This window comes from Tiliqua scincoides, chromosome 6 (assembly GCF_035046505.1).
Source record: "Tiliqua scincoides isolate rTilSci1 chromosome 6, rTilSci1.hap2, whole genome shotgun sequence".
NCBI classification, from domain to species: Eukaryota; Metazoa; Chordata; class Lepidosauria; order Squamata; family Scincidae; genus Tiliqua; species Tiliqua scincoides.
The window spans coordinates 45,954,644-45,971,729 of NC_089826.1; the positions used below are offsets into that span (position 1 = coordinate 45,954,644).

A 17,086-nucleotide genomic window follows, 5' to 3' on the forward strand; every position below is an offset into this window, starting at 1 on the left:
CATTAGCAGATGGGCTATGTCTAGGCAGCATCATGGATACAACAGCCCTAAACATTCTATGCTTCTGGAAGAACCAACTATCTGAGCAGGGTGTGTTTGATATTGGCTGAAACATTCACAAATTATTCATTAATTATTATTGTATTTTTCCTACTGAAGTAACTACAATTATACACTGAGGGCCCAATCTTATGCAGTGCATGCTGGCTTACTGCTGACACATTCTGTCGCAAACGTGCAGTAAGGCACATTTGCAGGGCTTAGCACCAGCCGAGTACCAAAGCTAGCCCAACACCAGCAGGCACTGGGCTGGCGCTGGGGGATAGCTGGTGCTTCACTGCCCAGTGGTCGCCTGAACCGCTGGGTGGTGGAGAGGTCGATGGGGGTGTGGGGAGGAGGCATTCAGGTGTGGGGGAGGCAGCAGAGGGTGGGGAGGTGTGGTAGCAGAGGGAGCAGGGCAGGCGGAGGGCGGGACCGGTGGAGCTGAGCTCCACTGGATCCTGAGCTCCTTGTCAGGCCACACGGCCCGACACGGAGCTCTTTGATTCTGCACCGGCCCAAGGATTCCCGCAGAATTGAGTAACCCCATTGTGGGGCCCCATTCCTTACCAGGGGAAGGAGATGAACCTCCCTTTCCCCCGAGGATCCTGTTGGTGGCTTCCTGGTTGCAAGTTGAATGCAGCGGCAGCCATTTTTTACGCCACGGCAGTTCCACGCAGCTCAGGATTGGGCTGTAAAAGTAAGCAATATGAATAATTCCCCAGTGGCCAGTAGTGAATTAATTTCAGGCTAGAAGCTGCTCTTGGGTTTTGTTCAACTATGAATCATCTAAATAAATAAATAAATAAATAACCTGGCTTTCAGTGTGAATGAAAGAGGTTGTGTGGTGCAGAAATGTCTTTACAATGAAGAATACAGTAATTCAGGCATGAGGTGAGTTTGTTATTAAAGTACCAGATTTGAATTTTGGAGCTTTTATTCACCAAATGAGATGCATTTTTAAAATTCCGTTGTTGTCCAACTCTGATACAAGATTATGTTAAATAAAGGGACATTTGACCACTGACAAATCTATTCAGTGTACTAGCACAGCGCTTTTGTATGGCTTATCGAACAGTAGAGAACACTAAGGTGCTGCAGTCCATATACAAAGGTATAAACAAATATTTTTAAAACAGTTCAGAACTTTTCTTCATTTTGTTACGGCAACAAATGGTCACACATTTTATTCCTTTGTGTGTGCGCGTGTGTATTTCTCACATGTGGAAACTGCCATATTGTTGCATTCAGACACAACCCAAAGAATATCAAGATTCTGGCTTTTATCAGGTGGGCTGCAGGGGTGAGCCATTCACTTTTTTCCTAGCCTAGAACAAGCCAGTACCATTCTGTGTACCTGTATTTAGTTCAATCCATGCTGAATGTGGGCTGTGAATGTCTTTTATCCCATTCATGGTGGAACAGATGGGTACATGCAATTATCTGATTTCATTTTTAGATCCTATATCACAGTTAACTGTGGTGACTTTTAGGTGAATTCATTGTACCATTTTATAAAGGTTTGTGAACTTGTCCAGTTAAATCTTTGCCAAAAATGCTCTTTTAAACATCTCCAACCTACAATAAAAGAGAAAAGAAACAAATGTAATTTTTTTCTTGAGAAACAGCTAAATTATGTATGCCTAGAATAGGAGTTTTTTTTAACAAAGGACAAGGCCAAAGGTTCATCCAGTTCTCCTGGAAATCCAACAGCAGAGAATGAAGGAATAGCCCTCTCCTTCTGTTTGTTCCCAACAATTGGTATTCAGAGGTAAACTGTGTCTGAATGCAAATGTTCCATGACACTATTATGGCTTACAGCAGTTTATACATTCATCCTTCTCTTTATAAACACTTTTAGCCAGTCGCCATCACCACATGTAGTGACAGCAAATTCCATGCGTTGGGAAATGTACATTTAAACTACTTAATTTCAAAGCATAAAGTATTTGAAAAAAATATGAATAGTAGTGATTGTCTGAGAATGAGACGGGCAGCCCAATTCAATGCTAGGACAATGGCCGTTGCAAAGACCACCCCTCCTGGGCCTCGAAGCCTGACACAAATGTCCTTGGTTACGTACCAGCTAAATAGCTCTCTGGCTGGTTCCCCTGCCCCACAGGATATAGCAGTAGTCATACTGACGCAGTTGTACCATGGTACAGTGGTCAGGAATAGGACTGTATTTATTAATTTAATAAACTAAGGGCCCAATCCTGTCCAACTTTCCAGTGCCACAATGCAGTCGCAAGGTAAGGAAACAAATGTTCCCTTACCTTGAGGAGGCTGCTCTGCAGGGCCTCTGAGAGGAATTTTATCAGGGGGTTCAAAGTTTCTTTTGGGTCCCTACCCAAAGGTGGAGGGGGCAATGGTGGCAGGCAGAACGAGGGGCAAAATAGGGTAGGGGGAGGATACTGACAGCCAGAATATGTAGTCTTTGGAGCCCAGGGCTGCCTGACCATGCAGCACTGGAAGCTAGATAAAGTAATACGGAAAACTAAACTTCCATGTCTCTCTAAAACCTTTGCAATATAGAAAATCCATTGCATAAAATTAACATCTTGATATCTGGGCTCACACTAGAATGGACAGTGTCCTATGCACCAAAGTGAACTTCTGCAGCAGCTGTAGTCTTGCAGCTGTGTCCCTGATCTCCTATACACTCCTTCATAGTAAGCGGATCCTCAAGTTAAAGAGCTACTGTAGCAGGTCGGTTTCCTCCCAGATTTGACACTGTGTTAAGGAGGGTCTTGGATGCATGCCTGGGCCTGGTGTGTATGGCTTGCAGCAGCTGTTGCTACTTCATGCCCGCGGTTGTGCCTCCAGCATCATGGCAGGCAGCAAGTTCAGGTGAGACAGGAAAATGTCAGATCCCAGGAACTTTGGGGGCCTCCTCCTTTGACTCCTGGGCCCCCTGTCTGACCCTGGGCCCGGGTACAAATTACCCCCCTCTCCTAGGCCCTGCCACTCTGACTACCAGCCACTGCAGAATGCAGTGCACACCCCATTCACACGGCTACATCAGCCCTGGAAAGTTGGATAGGATTGGGCCCTTAGCCACACAAATAAGTGCAGGCAACATTAAATACTGGTAAAACTGAGAACATTTTTCTATAAGAGCCAAGGAAAATGCAGACAGTTTGTTCAGGTGCAAAGTTGTTATTGACCATATTTGTGGTGAGCTTTATTATCTTTCTAAATGTCTCCTCGGTCTCCTGCTCCAACCTGCTTCACTCCTCCAATCTGTTGTCCATCTGCTATTGCAAGTCTGGTGAATGGAATTATTTTCATTGTCGTTTTCTTCATGGAATACCACCGACTACGCCAGGTTGCCCAGATAATTCCATTGTCATATCCAGCTGGACCTGCATCTTTCTCAGTGTAAGTACCACCTGAAATGCAAGGAACATCATACTGACTACAGGGCTTTTATTATGATATTGATATAAGGATGATATTTGTATAGTTTAAACTATGTTTGACATTCCTATGTTTCTTGTCTCCAGAATTTATTTCAACATTTCCTTAGTCTGTCCTAAGTATGTTCCACTGAATTCAGTGGAACTAATTCTTTAGAAAGTATGCTAATTGCCCAATCCCATCCCCTGCCAGCCCAGAATATGCAATGAGAGTAAGTCCCAGATCCTAACCAACTTTCCAGCACTGGCATAGTGGTGCCAAAGGCTCTGCTTCTCACAGCAAACCTGTCTGACTTCAGGAGGTGGGGTAACTTGGAGTTAGGCCTCCTCTCTAGGGGCCTAATAATATCTAAGGGCCCAATCCTATCCCATTTTCCAGTGCCAATAGAGCTGCTGTGCCAATAGAGTATGCTTCGCTTCCTGTGTTGGAGAAGCAGTCACAGAGGCCTCCTCAAGGTATGGGAACATTTGTTCCCTTACCTTGGGGCTGCATTGCGGCTGCACTGGTGCTGGAAAGTTGGATCGGATTGGGTCCTAAGGCTGCAATGCTATACAGACTTTCCTGGAAGTAAGCCCCATTAAACACAATAGGACTTACTTTTGAGTAGATATGCATAGGATTGTGCTGTAAGTACTCAGGACGGTTTATACAGTTCATATTATTACCTTGATAATATTTGCCATTGAGGTGACCGGCATGGCATCTGTTCATCCACCATCCGGACCCATCCTGTTCAGCACAGTTGCCTTCATATTTATCATTGTCACTTTCAGGTGTGCTGAACTGCATGCCATTGTGGGAGGTAAAGATTTTGTCGCTTGGATCATCCCCAAAATTAAAGCCATCAAAGGCATCTCCAGCTTCACCCCCGGAAAAGAAGGCATAGGTCAGGCGATACTTATCCGCTTCAGCTCCCAGTCTGAAGTGGGCATAATCTGCATGGCTAATTAAAAAGAAAAGGAAAAGTTGAAAACATCCCATAATTTAGAAATGTTCATTTTTTGTTACTTTTGATTGCCCAGACATGATCAATTGTAATGCAGGATGAAAGTAGTTCAAATATAGGAACGGACTATTTTTGCTACCCCACCCCCTAAAATGGCAGCAATTTACTCCACCATCAATAGGCAAGAAGTTTATCTCTGGAGATGTCTATATCAACAGAACTAGTCTGCTACTTAATAAGGCAGATAGCACAGAAGAAAAATATTTAATTGCTGAAGTTACTATTGAAGTAAACTACTGCTTTTTAGGGTAAGTGGTCCTGCATGCTGAGTCTCACACAGACACACACTCAAATACATGCACACACTGTAATTACACAGTAATATTCTCCAACGTTGTGTCAACAAAGAAAAAAGTACTAGAACCTGTCACTGGCCTTGCCATTTTCTACTGAAACTCAGGAAGCTGCCTTACACTCAGTCAGACCATTGATCCATCTAGCTCAGTTCTGCCAACTGCTTTCCAGGATTTCAGACAGGAAGTTTTTTCCCTAAATGAAGATATCAGAGACTGAACCTGGGATCTTCTGCATGTAAAGTAAAGCAACACCACTGAGCTACAGCTTCTCCCTGCTATGTAGGAGAGGCACAACTACATAGTGCTACATAGTTATAGTGCCATATACTCTGGAGATATCTCTGTTTTAGACATGCACCCAAATGTGTGCTTATGATCCTGTATTTTTGTTTTCCTTTTTAAACAAAAAAAGTGAATGTACAAAATGGTTCAAAACCATGGAGGATGGGGGAGGGGCTTTAGTACATAATTGTCATCATAGTTCCTAACACAAATTGTGCACCCTCCTGTGCACTCAGTGCTCACGTCCCCCATCCATCCCCTGCCACAGTCTGGGGGCATTTCATGTGCTCCACTAACTGTTTAAAAAGAAAAAAAAAATCTAGAGTCAAAAGCATGTATTTGCATGCTACTTTGGCAGGCAATTACTTTGGCAGACACATCTAGTCTGGAAAGAGCAACTTTCTATATTGTATTGTGCTTATGTAGTTAGGCCTCTGCAGTCAATTGACCAAGCTGGTGTATCAATGAACATTAATACACTGACTGAATACTTGCAGTCAAGTTTCCACAAGGGAAGGTAAACTTGTAATTCTAGTGTAATTAGAACTTTGCAGACACCATAGAGAATAGCTTTGCAGGGCAGGTTGAAGACTGAGAAGCCATCTCAGGACTTGTGGAAGCGAAGGGGCAAGGTGCTAAGAGACAAGAAAAAGAGTTGAACATGGCAACAGGGGCCAAGAAATAGTGTGGAACGGGCAATGCTTTTCACATATTGATTTGAATTAACTAGCCACTTACAGGTGTGCACCACTTAACAATGGGGATATGTTCTCTGATCCCCGTTGTTATGTAATTAGGTCATTAAATGAACATTCAGTCCAATCTATTGCCTTTGTTACATAAACAGACACTCCCTAACAGACACAAACTGGCTGCACAGGCTACTGGAGATATATTTCCTCTTCTTTGCATTAAGAACCTCTCTGTTGTGTAACCTCTCTGTTGTCCACTCTGCTGCAGGCTATGGGAGATGCAATTACCTCATTAAGAGCATCTTTATTGTGCTTTGACCATAGTCATATATGCGGTCTGTCATTAAGCGAACTTGTTAAGCGGCACATGCCTATATTTGGTGGCATCATTTGCATGATGCATTGTTATAAATCTTGGATTCTCAGAACAACATCAGGTAGAATAAGAGAAATCAGGAAAATAATTTTGCAGAATCCATTACATTCTGAAATGGAAACGCTGAATTGGGCAGTAGACTCTGAAAAAGTCAACTGTTTTAAGGGTGGCTAATGACAACGTGTGTTGGATATAGGAGAGGGAGAGAAGGCTGTATAGCACAATAGACTAGCCAGATGTTGGCCAGAGGAGAGTGCAATTTGTAGATGTTGACCTAAAGTCATGGGGTTAAATGAGAAGAAAGCAATAAAAGCCTGAATTGCCTGGGTCAAACCCTACCATTTGGCTACTGAACAATGTCAGCTTTGGATGGCCAGAGTTCTTAGGCTCAGAGGTCAGTAACAAAATGGTCATTCTGCAGAAAGCTAGAATATGCGTAGCCTGTGCTGCTGTGGTCCTCCACTCTAACAAAGGGTCACAAGACACGCAATCCCTGTCAGTAAAGTTCCTTCCTCCCAGCAAAGCTCCTGCAACAATCACTATTGTCTTTCCTCACAAAACTCTTCCAGCCCAGCTTCCAACACCATCATTTCTCCTGTGCCCCAAAAGGTGTTGCTTTTCCTTCCAGCTTCCCCTCATCTCCTTCACTTGCCTTGCAGCCGCTGGACAACCCTGATTCTGAGATGCTGCAGATTGAATTGCCACTGCTTCCATTGTCACTACCTCTCCTAACCCTAACCTCATGGAGCACATGATGAGCAGTTGCACAATACTCAGGGTTTCACTGTGCACCTTAGAAAGGGAATTGAGAACATGAACAGTAGTTAGGGGTTTAGTGAAGTATCTAGAAGTGCATATGAGTAATGAGACACATTTTGTTCACAGGAGCATGTGGGAAGCTACAGTAGATTGTCAGAAGGTCTCTGCCATATTATCCCCTGGGGGCTGGGGATAAGAATAGGCCCTCAGTTTGGCTGTACTTGTCGTAAAAGGCGACTAAACAGCCACCGGGTAGATGGGACTCGTCAGGCTGGGAAGGCAGCTCATCTGAGAGGAGGAAAACTCTGATCCCAAACCTCCACTGCCTTGTGGCTACATCCAGTTATGGAAAAGGCTTCAGGAGTCAACCTCGAGGCAAAATCCGGAGCCGGAGTCCCTGAGGCAGTTCATGGCTGAACACAGTCACGTTCTGGCAACTCCTGCGACACCGCTGGAACCAACCGTATTGGCCTCTGCCTTTCCATTGGACCATTCCAGCGACGTGGAGAGGGGGGATTTGCTGCATGGGTAACAGTCTATCCTCCATATCTACTTTACCCAGGCTTCGCGCACTGGAGAGGACACTCTGTTCCAGAACCACTATTCAGAGCGTGATACCATAGTCTTTCGAGACTGAAGGATGCCAACACATATCTGCCATATTACTGAAGAAATGTAATTCATAGAATACCTTTTCTGGCCACTCCAGTCCTCCAGCTCTATTCTCAAGGCATATGGAATAGCAGACTGAGTAGTTATTAAATGAACCTTCTCATTTCCCAGCCAAAACTCTGTCTGGTCATTTGGTGACAGGTGTCCAAAACCTTCCTTGTACTGAATCCAGTTCTTGTTAAAATTTTCACTCCCATCAAGCCTCTGATAATAGATTGGACAGAAAAAGGGATGAGAGGAAAGATTAATGAGCTGAGTATTCATTGTGGGCAATGCATTTCTTGCCAGAGATTTAATTTACTGCTGACGTACCCTCTGAAAAACTGTCCACCCGTTGCCCAGAGTATCAATTTCACAATAGACCAGAAACTGCTCTTTGGCTTTGGCAGGCTTGATGAAATAGAGACCACTTTGTCTGGCACCTTTATTTGCAATATCTTGACAATCTAAAACAAACAAACAAGACCAATGTTCAATCGTTCCCCACCTTCACATTTTAACTAAACAAGACTGCAAGAGTTTAACGAAACAAGGTTACATTTGGAACCTTCCCTGTGGCTGAGCAGGTATTTGAACTCAAGTATAAGATATTGGGGGTCTCAAACCAAGGACTCTTGCATCAGAGCTCACTTTACTCCCTGTACCACCATGATAGCTTCAAGGCCAATGGCGCTATCAGTCCACTGCAGCTGAATGACCATCCACATAATAGATAGAACCCATATTGCAGCTCTTCAACCCAGTTAACTTGAAGAGTCAATAGGGCTGGCTGGCTCCATAGAACAGTTGCTCCAGGCTTGACTTTTCAGTCTTGGCAATCTCATCTGACTAGCAATAGCTTTGCCTTGCCTTGCTTGAATAAACTGGCATTTGATTCTAGGACCGCTGACAGCTGGCAATGAACTCAGGGCAAGATGCCCTTTCCTAAATTCTCCTACAAACCAGATGCTATTACATTTTAAAATCAAGTTTTTAATTGACAGTTTCAACTTAGCATGAACATGAACAAGATAGAAACAAAATGAAAATATCAGAATGATTTCCTTACTTTGAGTAATGGCAGTGGCGCATTGTACAAAATGCACAAAAAGTGTACAAAATGGTGTGTCACCTTTTGCAAACTTGTAAAGCGCATTGTGCTGCCAGAACTCGAGTTATGGTGGTGTAGTAGGCCCACAGGATAAGGCAGTTAGATACAGAGATGCCACTGGGCAGGACAACCAAGACGGTGTAGTCAGTAGTTTGGGAGTTGGACGTAGACCTGAAAAATCTACGGTTCAAATCCTTGCTCAGCCATAAAGTTTCCTGGGTGACTTTGGGCCAGTCACTATCTCTCAGCCTCACTTACCTCACAGGGTTGTTGGGAAGACAAAAAGACAGAAAGAATTATGTACACCAGCTTGAGTTCCTTGGGGGAAGGGCAGTATAAACATGTGAATAAATAAATAAATAAATAAATAAATAAATAAATAAAATCACACAGGATTGATTCAAAGACATTCTTACCTCTTCCGGTTAAGTCCTGTATCTGGACAGTGTCCCTGCAGGGATTCTGACATTGTGCCTCGAGCTGAGCAATCTTTTGCTTTAATTGCATAATCTTGTTATTGTTTGATACCAGTATGTCTGTCAGTTGCCTGGAGATTACAAATTAAACACCATATAGATGTGGTGGAATAATCCTTGAATCTGTAGACTTTTCAAAGCAACTCTGGTGTGTTAAACTGTATATAGGTCCATGTACACAGTGCTGTAAATTATGAGGTGATGCCCCACTAAAAATATACAATGAAAATAACCTTTAAATGTCTTCAGTAGAGTTTGTTTTTGTTCTCCTGTTACATGTTTACTTTGAAACTTACACAGCTACATCACTAAAATAAGCTGACTTCATCCTCAACTCTTGGAGTGGGTTGCAACAGTTTATATATACATATACACAAAAATTGAAAGGTGTAATTAAAACTCTCCCAAATAAATAAAAAAGTATACTAGAGGACAACATTAACTCAAAAGTATGTTCCAGTTACTACCACTGCCCATGTCTCTGGGGGCCCCTCATTCAATTAAGCCAAGTATTCAAGTCCCTACTCTCCTTACTGAGGGGCATGATCCAGGTTTACCTTCTGCCCTTCTTCCATCCATCCACCCTTCCCCTCTCCTATCTATCGATCTATCTGCACCCCCTCTATCATTTATTTGCATCCGGGGACCTACTGTTACGGGTTACAATTCATAGTAGGTATGTGGACGCTCTTGGTTTTAGAGGCAAGCTGCCTCTGATTGCCAGATGCAGGGGAGGGCATCAGGACGCAGGTTGTGCTTGTTGTCTTGTGTGCTTCCTGGAGCATTTGGTGGGCCACTGTGAGATACAGGAAGCTGGACTAGATGGGCCTTTGGCCTGATCCAGCAGGGCTCTTTTTATGTTCTTATGTACAGTCTAGTGAGGTGCCTAAATTTCCATCAAAATCAGGTAGTGCTGTGTATAATGAGTAATCAAATAATAACAGAGCCATTTCTGTTGTGGCATCAATGGGACACTGTCCTGAGATATGTCTACCTGGCCTAATCTTTACTTGCCTTTCAATATGCAGTACAAATGTATATTTTCTAGCGGGATTGTGGTGGGGGAGCAGGTGTGTGGCATTCTTAACTGCCTAATAATGTATTAAACTACAGTAATTTTAAATGCTTGACTGCTGTTCTGTTTTACAAATTTTATTCTATTGCCTAATATTTTAATTTTTTTGTTAGCTTGCTCTATCTCTGTGGTTTATGCTGTTAGCAACCCAGCAATTCCCAAACTGTTGGTCCATGGCCCACCAGTAGGTCACAACCCAATTTTTGATGGGTCATGGAACAAGGCAGATTAGGCTATGTGCATCAAGGGTTAAACAAACTGCTACTTGGGGGGAGCTCTGCTGTCCCATCACCATTATAGCCACAGAGGCTTGAGTGGTTGGTAAAGTGAAGCCCAGTGCTAAAAGGTTTGGGAACCACTGTATAGCCAATGATTATTTAAGTAAAATAAAGGAGAGATCAGTGTCTGGGACCCATCACTGTGCATTTTCATTGACCTTCACCCTTAACTCTTGGGCAGGGGGTCAGTGACCGTAATAAAAGATTCTTCTTCTTGCCCAGGGGAAATCTGTATAAAAATCTAAGTAAACAATAAATGATTAACTACAGTTTTGAAATCCAAACTAATTTATCTAATAGATAGGTTAAAATGTGTTTTTGAGAAGCTTCTGGTGCAGCCTAGTCTAATCATGTTTACTCAAAAGTAAGTCCTATGGTGTTCAGTGGGGCCTGCTCCCTCGTAAATGTGCATAGGATAATAACCAGGTAGATGACTTCTTTGGATATTTTAAAAAAACACTAAGGTGAAGTAATTTGTCTGCTTATGCAGAAGCAAGTTGCAGATACACAAATGTTTTCTTTTAGACACCTAAAGAATTTATGAGAAGAAAAAATTAGATGGGAAATAGTAAAGCAAAGCAAATATAGCCAAATATAGCAAATATCAGAAGCAAAAAGTAGAAAATACATACTGTATTGTACTTTCATGGTCTGCAACAGTGTTTTCATATCTGATGATTTCATCAATGATTTCTCTAGACTTTTGAGTATAGCCTGGAAGAGCATCTGTAGAACAGGCACAGAAGTGTACAAAATGTTATTAAGATCATCATTAGATGGGAAGTAAACGAAAATTGCACTGTAGTGACTTTTGTTTTCTCACTTTGCTGAGCCGTAGGAGTTGTGATGTGCCCTAGTCGGATCTGACGGATCAACTGCTCTGTTGAGAATGACGCATTTGAGATTTGATCTAGAAGTCGTTCAATGATTTGGAGCTCTCGATCCACCTCGGGATGATATTTATTCAGGAAATCTGCAATGCCACACGTGGTAGGGCAATAGCTTCCCTAAAGAAAAAGAGAACATTTACTCTATTTCAACAATAAAAATTTTTAATAGTCACACTATGGAACTGCTCCTTCCCTGCACATGCAGCCATTGAGTCCAATCCTATGAATGTCTACTCAGAAGTTAGTCCCATTATGGCCAATGGGACTTACTACCAGGTAAGTATGCACAGAATGGCAGCATAATATTTAATAACTGTTTCACATTAGTAATGTTTACTGGCAGTAATCTGCCAGTAATAACCATAATTCTATACAGTTCAAGAATAGACATTGACTTACAAATCGCTGATCCAAGATGCAGCAGTTATCTCGGGTAACAGGAACATACTAAGTGAGAAATGATAAAACAGCACCATCAGTGATTTTGCTATTTCAGGGATTTAGTCACTCCTTTAACATTTGATCACCCTGCCCAGTTACACTTACTGCAGTGCAAGCTGAAAAGAGCAAAGGCAGAAGCCAGATGTTGAACTTTGGTTTCATTGTGTCTATTGCTCCGTGCGCTTCCAAGCACCAAAGAGGCAGTGCTTAATCTGTGCAGCTTTGTGAGCTCCAGAGATCTGATCTTCCTCTCTGAACTGCGGCCACAGCTTAAGAGATCAGGTGGAACACACTGAGTGGGCACAGTGTAAACAGGCAATGACGTGGTAGGGGGAGGGCACTCTCTTATTGACTTTGTGGGAATATGTGCAGGATTTTGTTGGTTCCTTTCTTCCCGTTTTTAACACCAATGTATTTCTCACCCATCAACCACCTCCACAAGTCCTCCTTTGCAGCAAAAACAAAAAAAGTGTAGATTGACAAGCTGCCCTATTGTGCAATCACTTCCAGTAACCATTTGCAAGGAACCTGACCTGTGTTGCCCCAGGACCTGAATGAACACAAGCAAAGGTCTCAAGGAGAGCACCTTCCTGAAACCTGTATCTGAAGTCACAAAAGAAAGCTTCCACCCTGGGGTTTATTGCAGCTTTAGGGAAGCAACTCGACTCTGTATTGTACAAGATTGGGCCCCCAGGAACAAGGATAGGGATAAGCTGACAGTTCTTAACATAAGAACCGCCCCACTGGATCAGGCCATAGGCCCATCTAGTCCAGCTTCCTGTATCTCACAGCGGCCCACCAAATGCCCCAGGGAGCACACCAGATAACAAGAGACCTCATCCTGGTGCCATCCCTTGCATCTGGCATTCTGACATAGCCCACCTCCAAAATCAGGAGATTGTGCACACACATCATGGCTTGTACCCCGTAATAGATTTTTCCTCCAGAAACTTCTCCAATCGCCTTTTAAAGGTGTCCAGGCCAGTCGCTGTCACCACATCCTGTGGCAAGGAGTTCCACAGACCAACCACACACTGAGTAAAGAAATATTTTCTCTTGTCTGTTCTAACTCTCCCAACACTCAATTTTAGTGGATGTCCCCCTGGTTCTGGTGTTATGTGAAAGTGTAAAGAGCATCTCCCTATCCACTCTGTCCATCCCCTGCATAATTTTGTATGTCTCAATCATGTCCCCCCTCAGGCGTCTCTTTTCTAGGCTGAAGAGGCCCAAACGCCATAGCCTTCCCTCATAAGGAAGGTGCCCCAGCCCTGCAATCATCTTAGTTGCTCTCTTTTGCACCTTTTCCATTTCCACTATGTCTTTTTTGAGATGCGACAGCCAGAACTGGACACAATACTCCAGGTGTGGCCTTACCATAGATTTGTACAACGGCATTATAATATTAGCTGTTTTGTTCTCAATACCTTTCCTAATGATCCCAAGCATAGAATTGGCCTTCTTCACTGCCGCCGCACATTGGGTCGACACTTTCATCGACCTGTCCACCACCACCCCAAGATCTCTCTCCTGATCTGTCACAGACAGCTCAGAACCCATCAGCCTATATCTAAAGTTTTGATTTTTTGCCCCAATGTGCATGACCTTACACTTACTGACATTGAAGCGCATCTGCCATTTTGCTGCCCATTCTGCCAGTCTGGAGAGATCCTTCTGGAGCTCCTCACAATCACTTCTGGTCTCCACCACTTGGAAAAGTTTGGTGTCGTCCGCAAACTTTGCCACCTCACTGCTCAACCCTGTCTCCAGGTCATTTATGAGGAGGTTGAAAAGCACCGGTCCCAGGACAGATCCTTGGGGCACACCACTTTTCACCTCTCTCCATTGTGAAAATTGCCCATTGACACCCACTCTCTGCTTCCTGGCCTCCAACCAGTTCTCAATCCATGAGAGGACCTGTCCTCTAATTCCCTGACTGTGGAGTTTTTCAGTAGCCTTTGGTGAGGGACCGTGTCGAACACCTTCTGAAAGTCCAGATATATAATGTTCATGGGTTCTCCCGCATCCACATGCCTGTTGACCTTTTCAAGGAATTCTATAAGGTTCGTGAGGCAAGACTTACCCTTACAGAAGCCATGCTGATTCTCCCTCAGCAAGGCCTGTTCGTCTATGTGTTTTGAGATTCTATCTTTGATGAGGCATTCCACCATCTTACCCGGTATAGATGTTAGGCTGACCGGGCTATAGTTTCCCAGGTCCCCCCCCCCTTTCCCTTTTTAAAGATAGGTGTGACATTTGCTATCCTCCAATCTTCCGGCACCGTGGCTGTTTTGAGGGACAAGTTGCATATCTTAGTCAAGAGATCAGCAACTTCATTCTTCAATTCCTTAATAACTCTTGGGTGGATGCCATCAGGGCCCGGGGAATTATTGATCTTTAATTTATCAATGAGGTCTGAAACATCTTCTCTTTTAACCTCTATCTGACTTAACTCCTCAGTCAGGAGGGGCCATTCGGGCAGCGGTATCTGCCCGAGGTCCTCTGCCGTGAAGACAGATGCAAAGAACTCATTTAATTTCTCTGCCATCTCTAAGTCTCCTTTTATCTCCCCTTTCTCTCCCTCACCATCCAGAGGGCCAACCGCTTCTCTGGCGGGTTTCCTGCTTCTAACAGATTTGAAGAAGCTTTTATTATTCCCCTTAATGTTGCTGGCCATGCGTTCCTCAGTCTCTCTTGGCCTCCCATATCACCTTCTTACATTTCTTTTGCCACAGTTTATGTTCCTTTTTATTCTCCTCATTAGGGCAAGACTTCCATTTACGGAAGGAAGCTTCCTTGCCCTTCACAGCCTCTCTAACTTGGCTGGTTAGACATGCGGGCACCCTCCTGGATTTAGTGGAATCCTTCTTTCTTTGCGGTATACACCTCTGCTGGGCCTCTATTACTGTTGTTTTAAACAGCCTACATGCACTCTGGAGAGATTGGACTCTTTTTACTCTCCCTTTCAACCTCCTTCTAACCAGCCTCCTCATTTGAGGGAAGTCTGCCCGTCGGGTTTTTGTTAGAGATTTGCCTGGTATTTTTCCCCCAACGTGCATATCACGTTCTTACAGTGGACTAAGGAAAATAGTGGAGTTCCCTCCCCAGGATATATATTAATACCAGCGCTATTAAATGTATTCCTAAATGATTCAGAGTAAGGGGTGCACAGAGAACTTATCAAGTTGTGGATGACACCATTTTTTCGAGACAAACTGTGAAGAACTCCAAAAAGATCTCTCTGAAACATGTGAATGGGCAACACAATGGCAAATGAGGTTTAAGAACGTATGTAAAAATAAAGTGCTGTAACGCATCCTGGGGCAAAAATAACATTGAAAAATCCTAACCACATTTGTGCCAGTTCACGAATTACGCAGTGAAAACCCAGGCTTACCAGTGATTTTACTCTCAATCAGAGGAGCAACTACTCTAGGCTTCCTGGTGAATGAACCTGTATGACACACATACCTAACTGGGACAAGCATATGTGTTTCAATCCATGATATGTATCATGTTTAGGTGTATGTCTAAAGCACCTTCAGTGTTCATGTCAAAAACCCTTGAATGGTTGAAGCAGCCTCAACTTAGTGCAGCTTCTCAGATATTATTTTCAAATCTCTTATCACCAACTACAACCAGTGAGACATTCTGTCAAAGAAAGTGTTACACTCCTACATTGCTGTCCACACATTGCCATGCCCCAGCTTGGCTGATGAGAACTGATGCAACTAACAGCCCAATCCTAATCAACTTTCCAGTGTTGATGCAGCCACAATGCAGCCCTGAGGTTGTGCAGTCACCATGGGGTTGACTGTGCAGTGGGGTGGCTGCACTTCCATGACTGCACCTGTGGCCTCCGTGACTGCACTTCCACTATAGGATGCAGTACATGTCCCATTGGCAAGGCTGCAACAGCACCAAAAAGTTAGTTAGGATTGGGCTGATAGTGTCTAAGGCTGCACTTTTATACCCACTTACCTGGGAGTAAGTCTCATTGAACCCAGTGGGATTTACTTCAGAATAGACACGCCTAGACTTGCACTGTAAATAACTGGGCTAGGAATCCGAGGCTCAGTTAGTTCAAATCTGCCATAAACTTAACAGGCAGCCTTACATAGGGGGATTATAATACTTTATTGGATTGTTGCAAAGATGACATCAAGCAAGTACACATAAAGCACTCTGTACATCAGAAAGCGCTGCACAAATATTGTATTAAGTACTGTTATTACATAGATTTGGGTCTGAGTAGCCAATTCTTCTGTTTTATTACTCTTTCACCTTGAGGAAGCATTTATAAAAACCAAGGTATTGTTTTTCCCCTGAAAGAAGAATTTGTTGCTATGTTGATTGCAGAGTACGAGAGGAGCAAAACAAATGATTTTGTCTTTCCTTTGAATGAAGATTCCAAGAGCCATTAATTTTGTCCTTAAGATTTTTTGGTTGTTTTACTCATTATCCTTATGGAGACAACAATCCTTTATAACAGGGGTGCCCAAACCCCGGCCCTGGGGCCACTTGCGGCCCTCAAGGCCTCTCAATGCGGCCCTCAGGGAGCCCCCAGTCTCCAATGAGCCTCTGGCCCTCCAGAGATTTGTTGGAGCCCACACTGGCCCGACGCAACTGCTCTCAGTGTGAGGGTGACTGTTTGACCTCTCGTGTGAGCTGTGGGTTAAGGGCTCCCTCCACTGCTTGTTGTTTCACATCTGTGATGCAGTAGCGGCAGCAAAGGCCAGCCTTGCTTTGTGCAAGGCCTTTTAGAGGCCTTGAGCTATTGCAAGACCTTCATTCAACCATATAAGTTCATCTTTAAAATATTCATTTATGTAAATTTATTCAAATATTAAATGTAAATTAATTCTTTTTTCCATGGCCCCCCAACACAGCATCTGAGAGATGATGTGGCCCTCCTGCCAAAAACTTTGGACACCCCTGCTTTAGAAAATGAATGATATTTTGGAAAATAATGGACAATTCACTTTTAGAGGTCACAGTGAATCTCTTTGCCTGTTCAGTTGAGCAATTTTGACCCTTACTGTGGTTATTTAACTGGTTTCTCAAGGCACTCTGAATGATTAATGCACACAGAGATAGAAAGAAAATTTCTTAAGTCCAGGTCCTTGTGTCCCTTTCTCAGCCTGATAAGAAAGGTGAAATTAGTTGTTTAGTTTTCAAAGAATTGGCCAGTTAGTTCAAAAGTTTATAAATCACAGACTTTTTATCGTATTTGTAAATATGTTTGACTCAATCTCTGTTAGCTTTTTCTTCAAAAGGAACACTGTAAGTTACCCAAA

At 43.3% G+C, this 17,086-nt stretch overlaps 1 protein-coding gene across 1 annotated transcript; it reads right to left on the bottom strand.

Moving 5' to 3' along the window:
• Positions 1 to 2,986: 2,986 nt before the first annotated feature.
• On the bottom strand, positions 2,987 to 12,054 carry LOC136655473 (fibrinogen gamma chain-like). The gene is made up of 9 exons (XM_066631953.1): positions 11,898 to 12,054; positions 11,751 to 11,798; positions 11,285 to 11,468; positions 11,094 to 11,187; positions 9,049 to 9,179; positions 7,855 to 7,988; positions 7,562 to 7,746; positions 4,125 to 4,402; positions 2,987 to 3,431 (listed from the first exon to the last, which is right to left on the bottom strand). Exons 1-9 carry the CDS (start codon positions 11,952 to 11,954, stop codon positions 3,235 to 3,237), a joined length of 1,308 nt encoding a protein of 435 aa, XP_066488050.1. The 5' UTR covers positions 11,955 to 12,054; the 3' UTR covers positions 2,987 to 3,234.
• Positions 12,055 to 17,086: the final 5,032 nt, after the last annotated feature.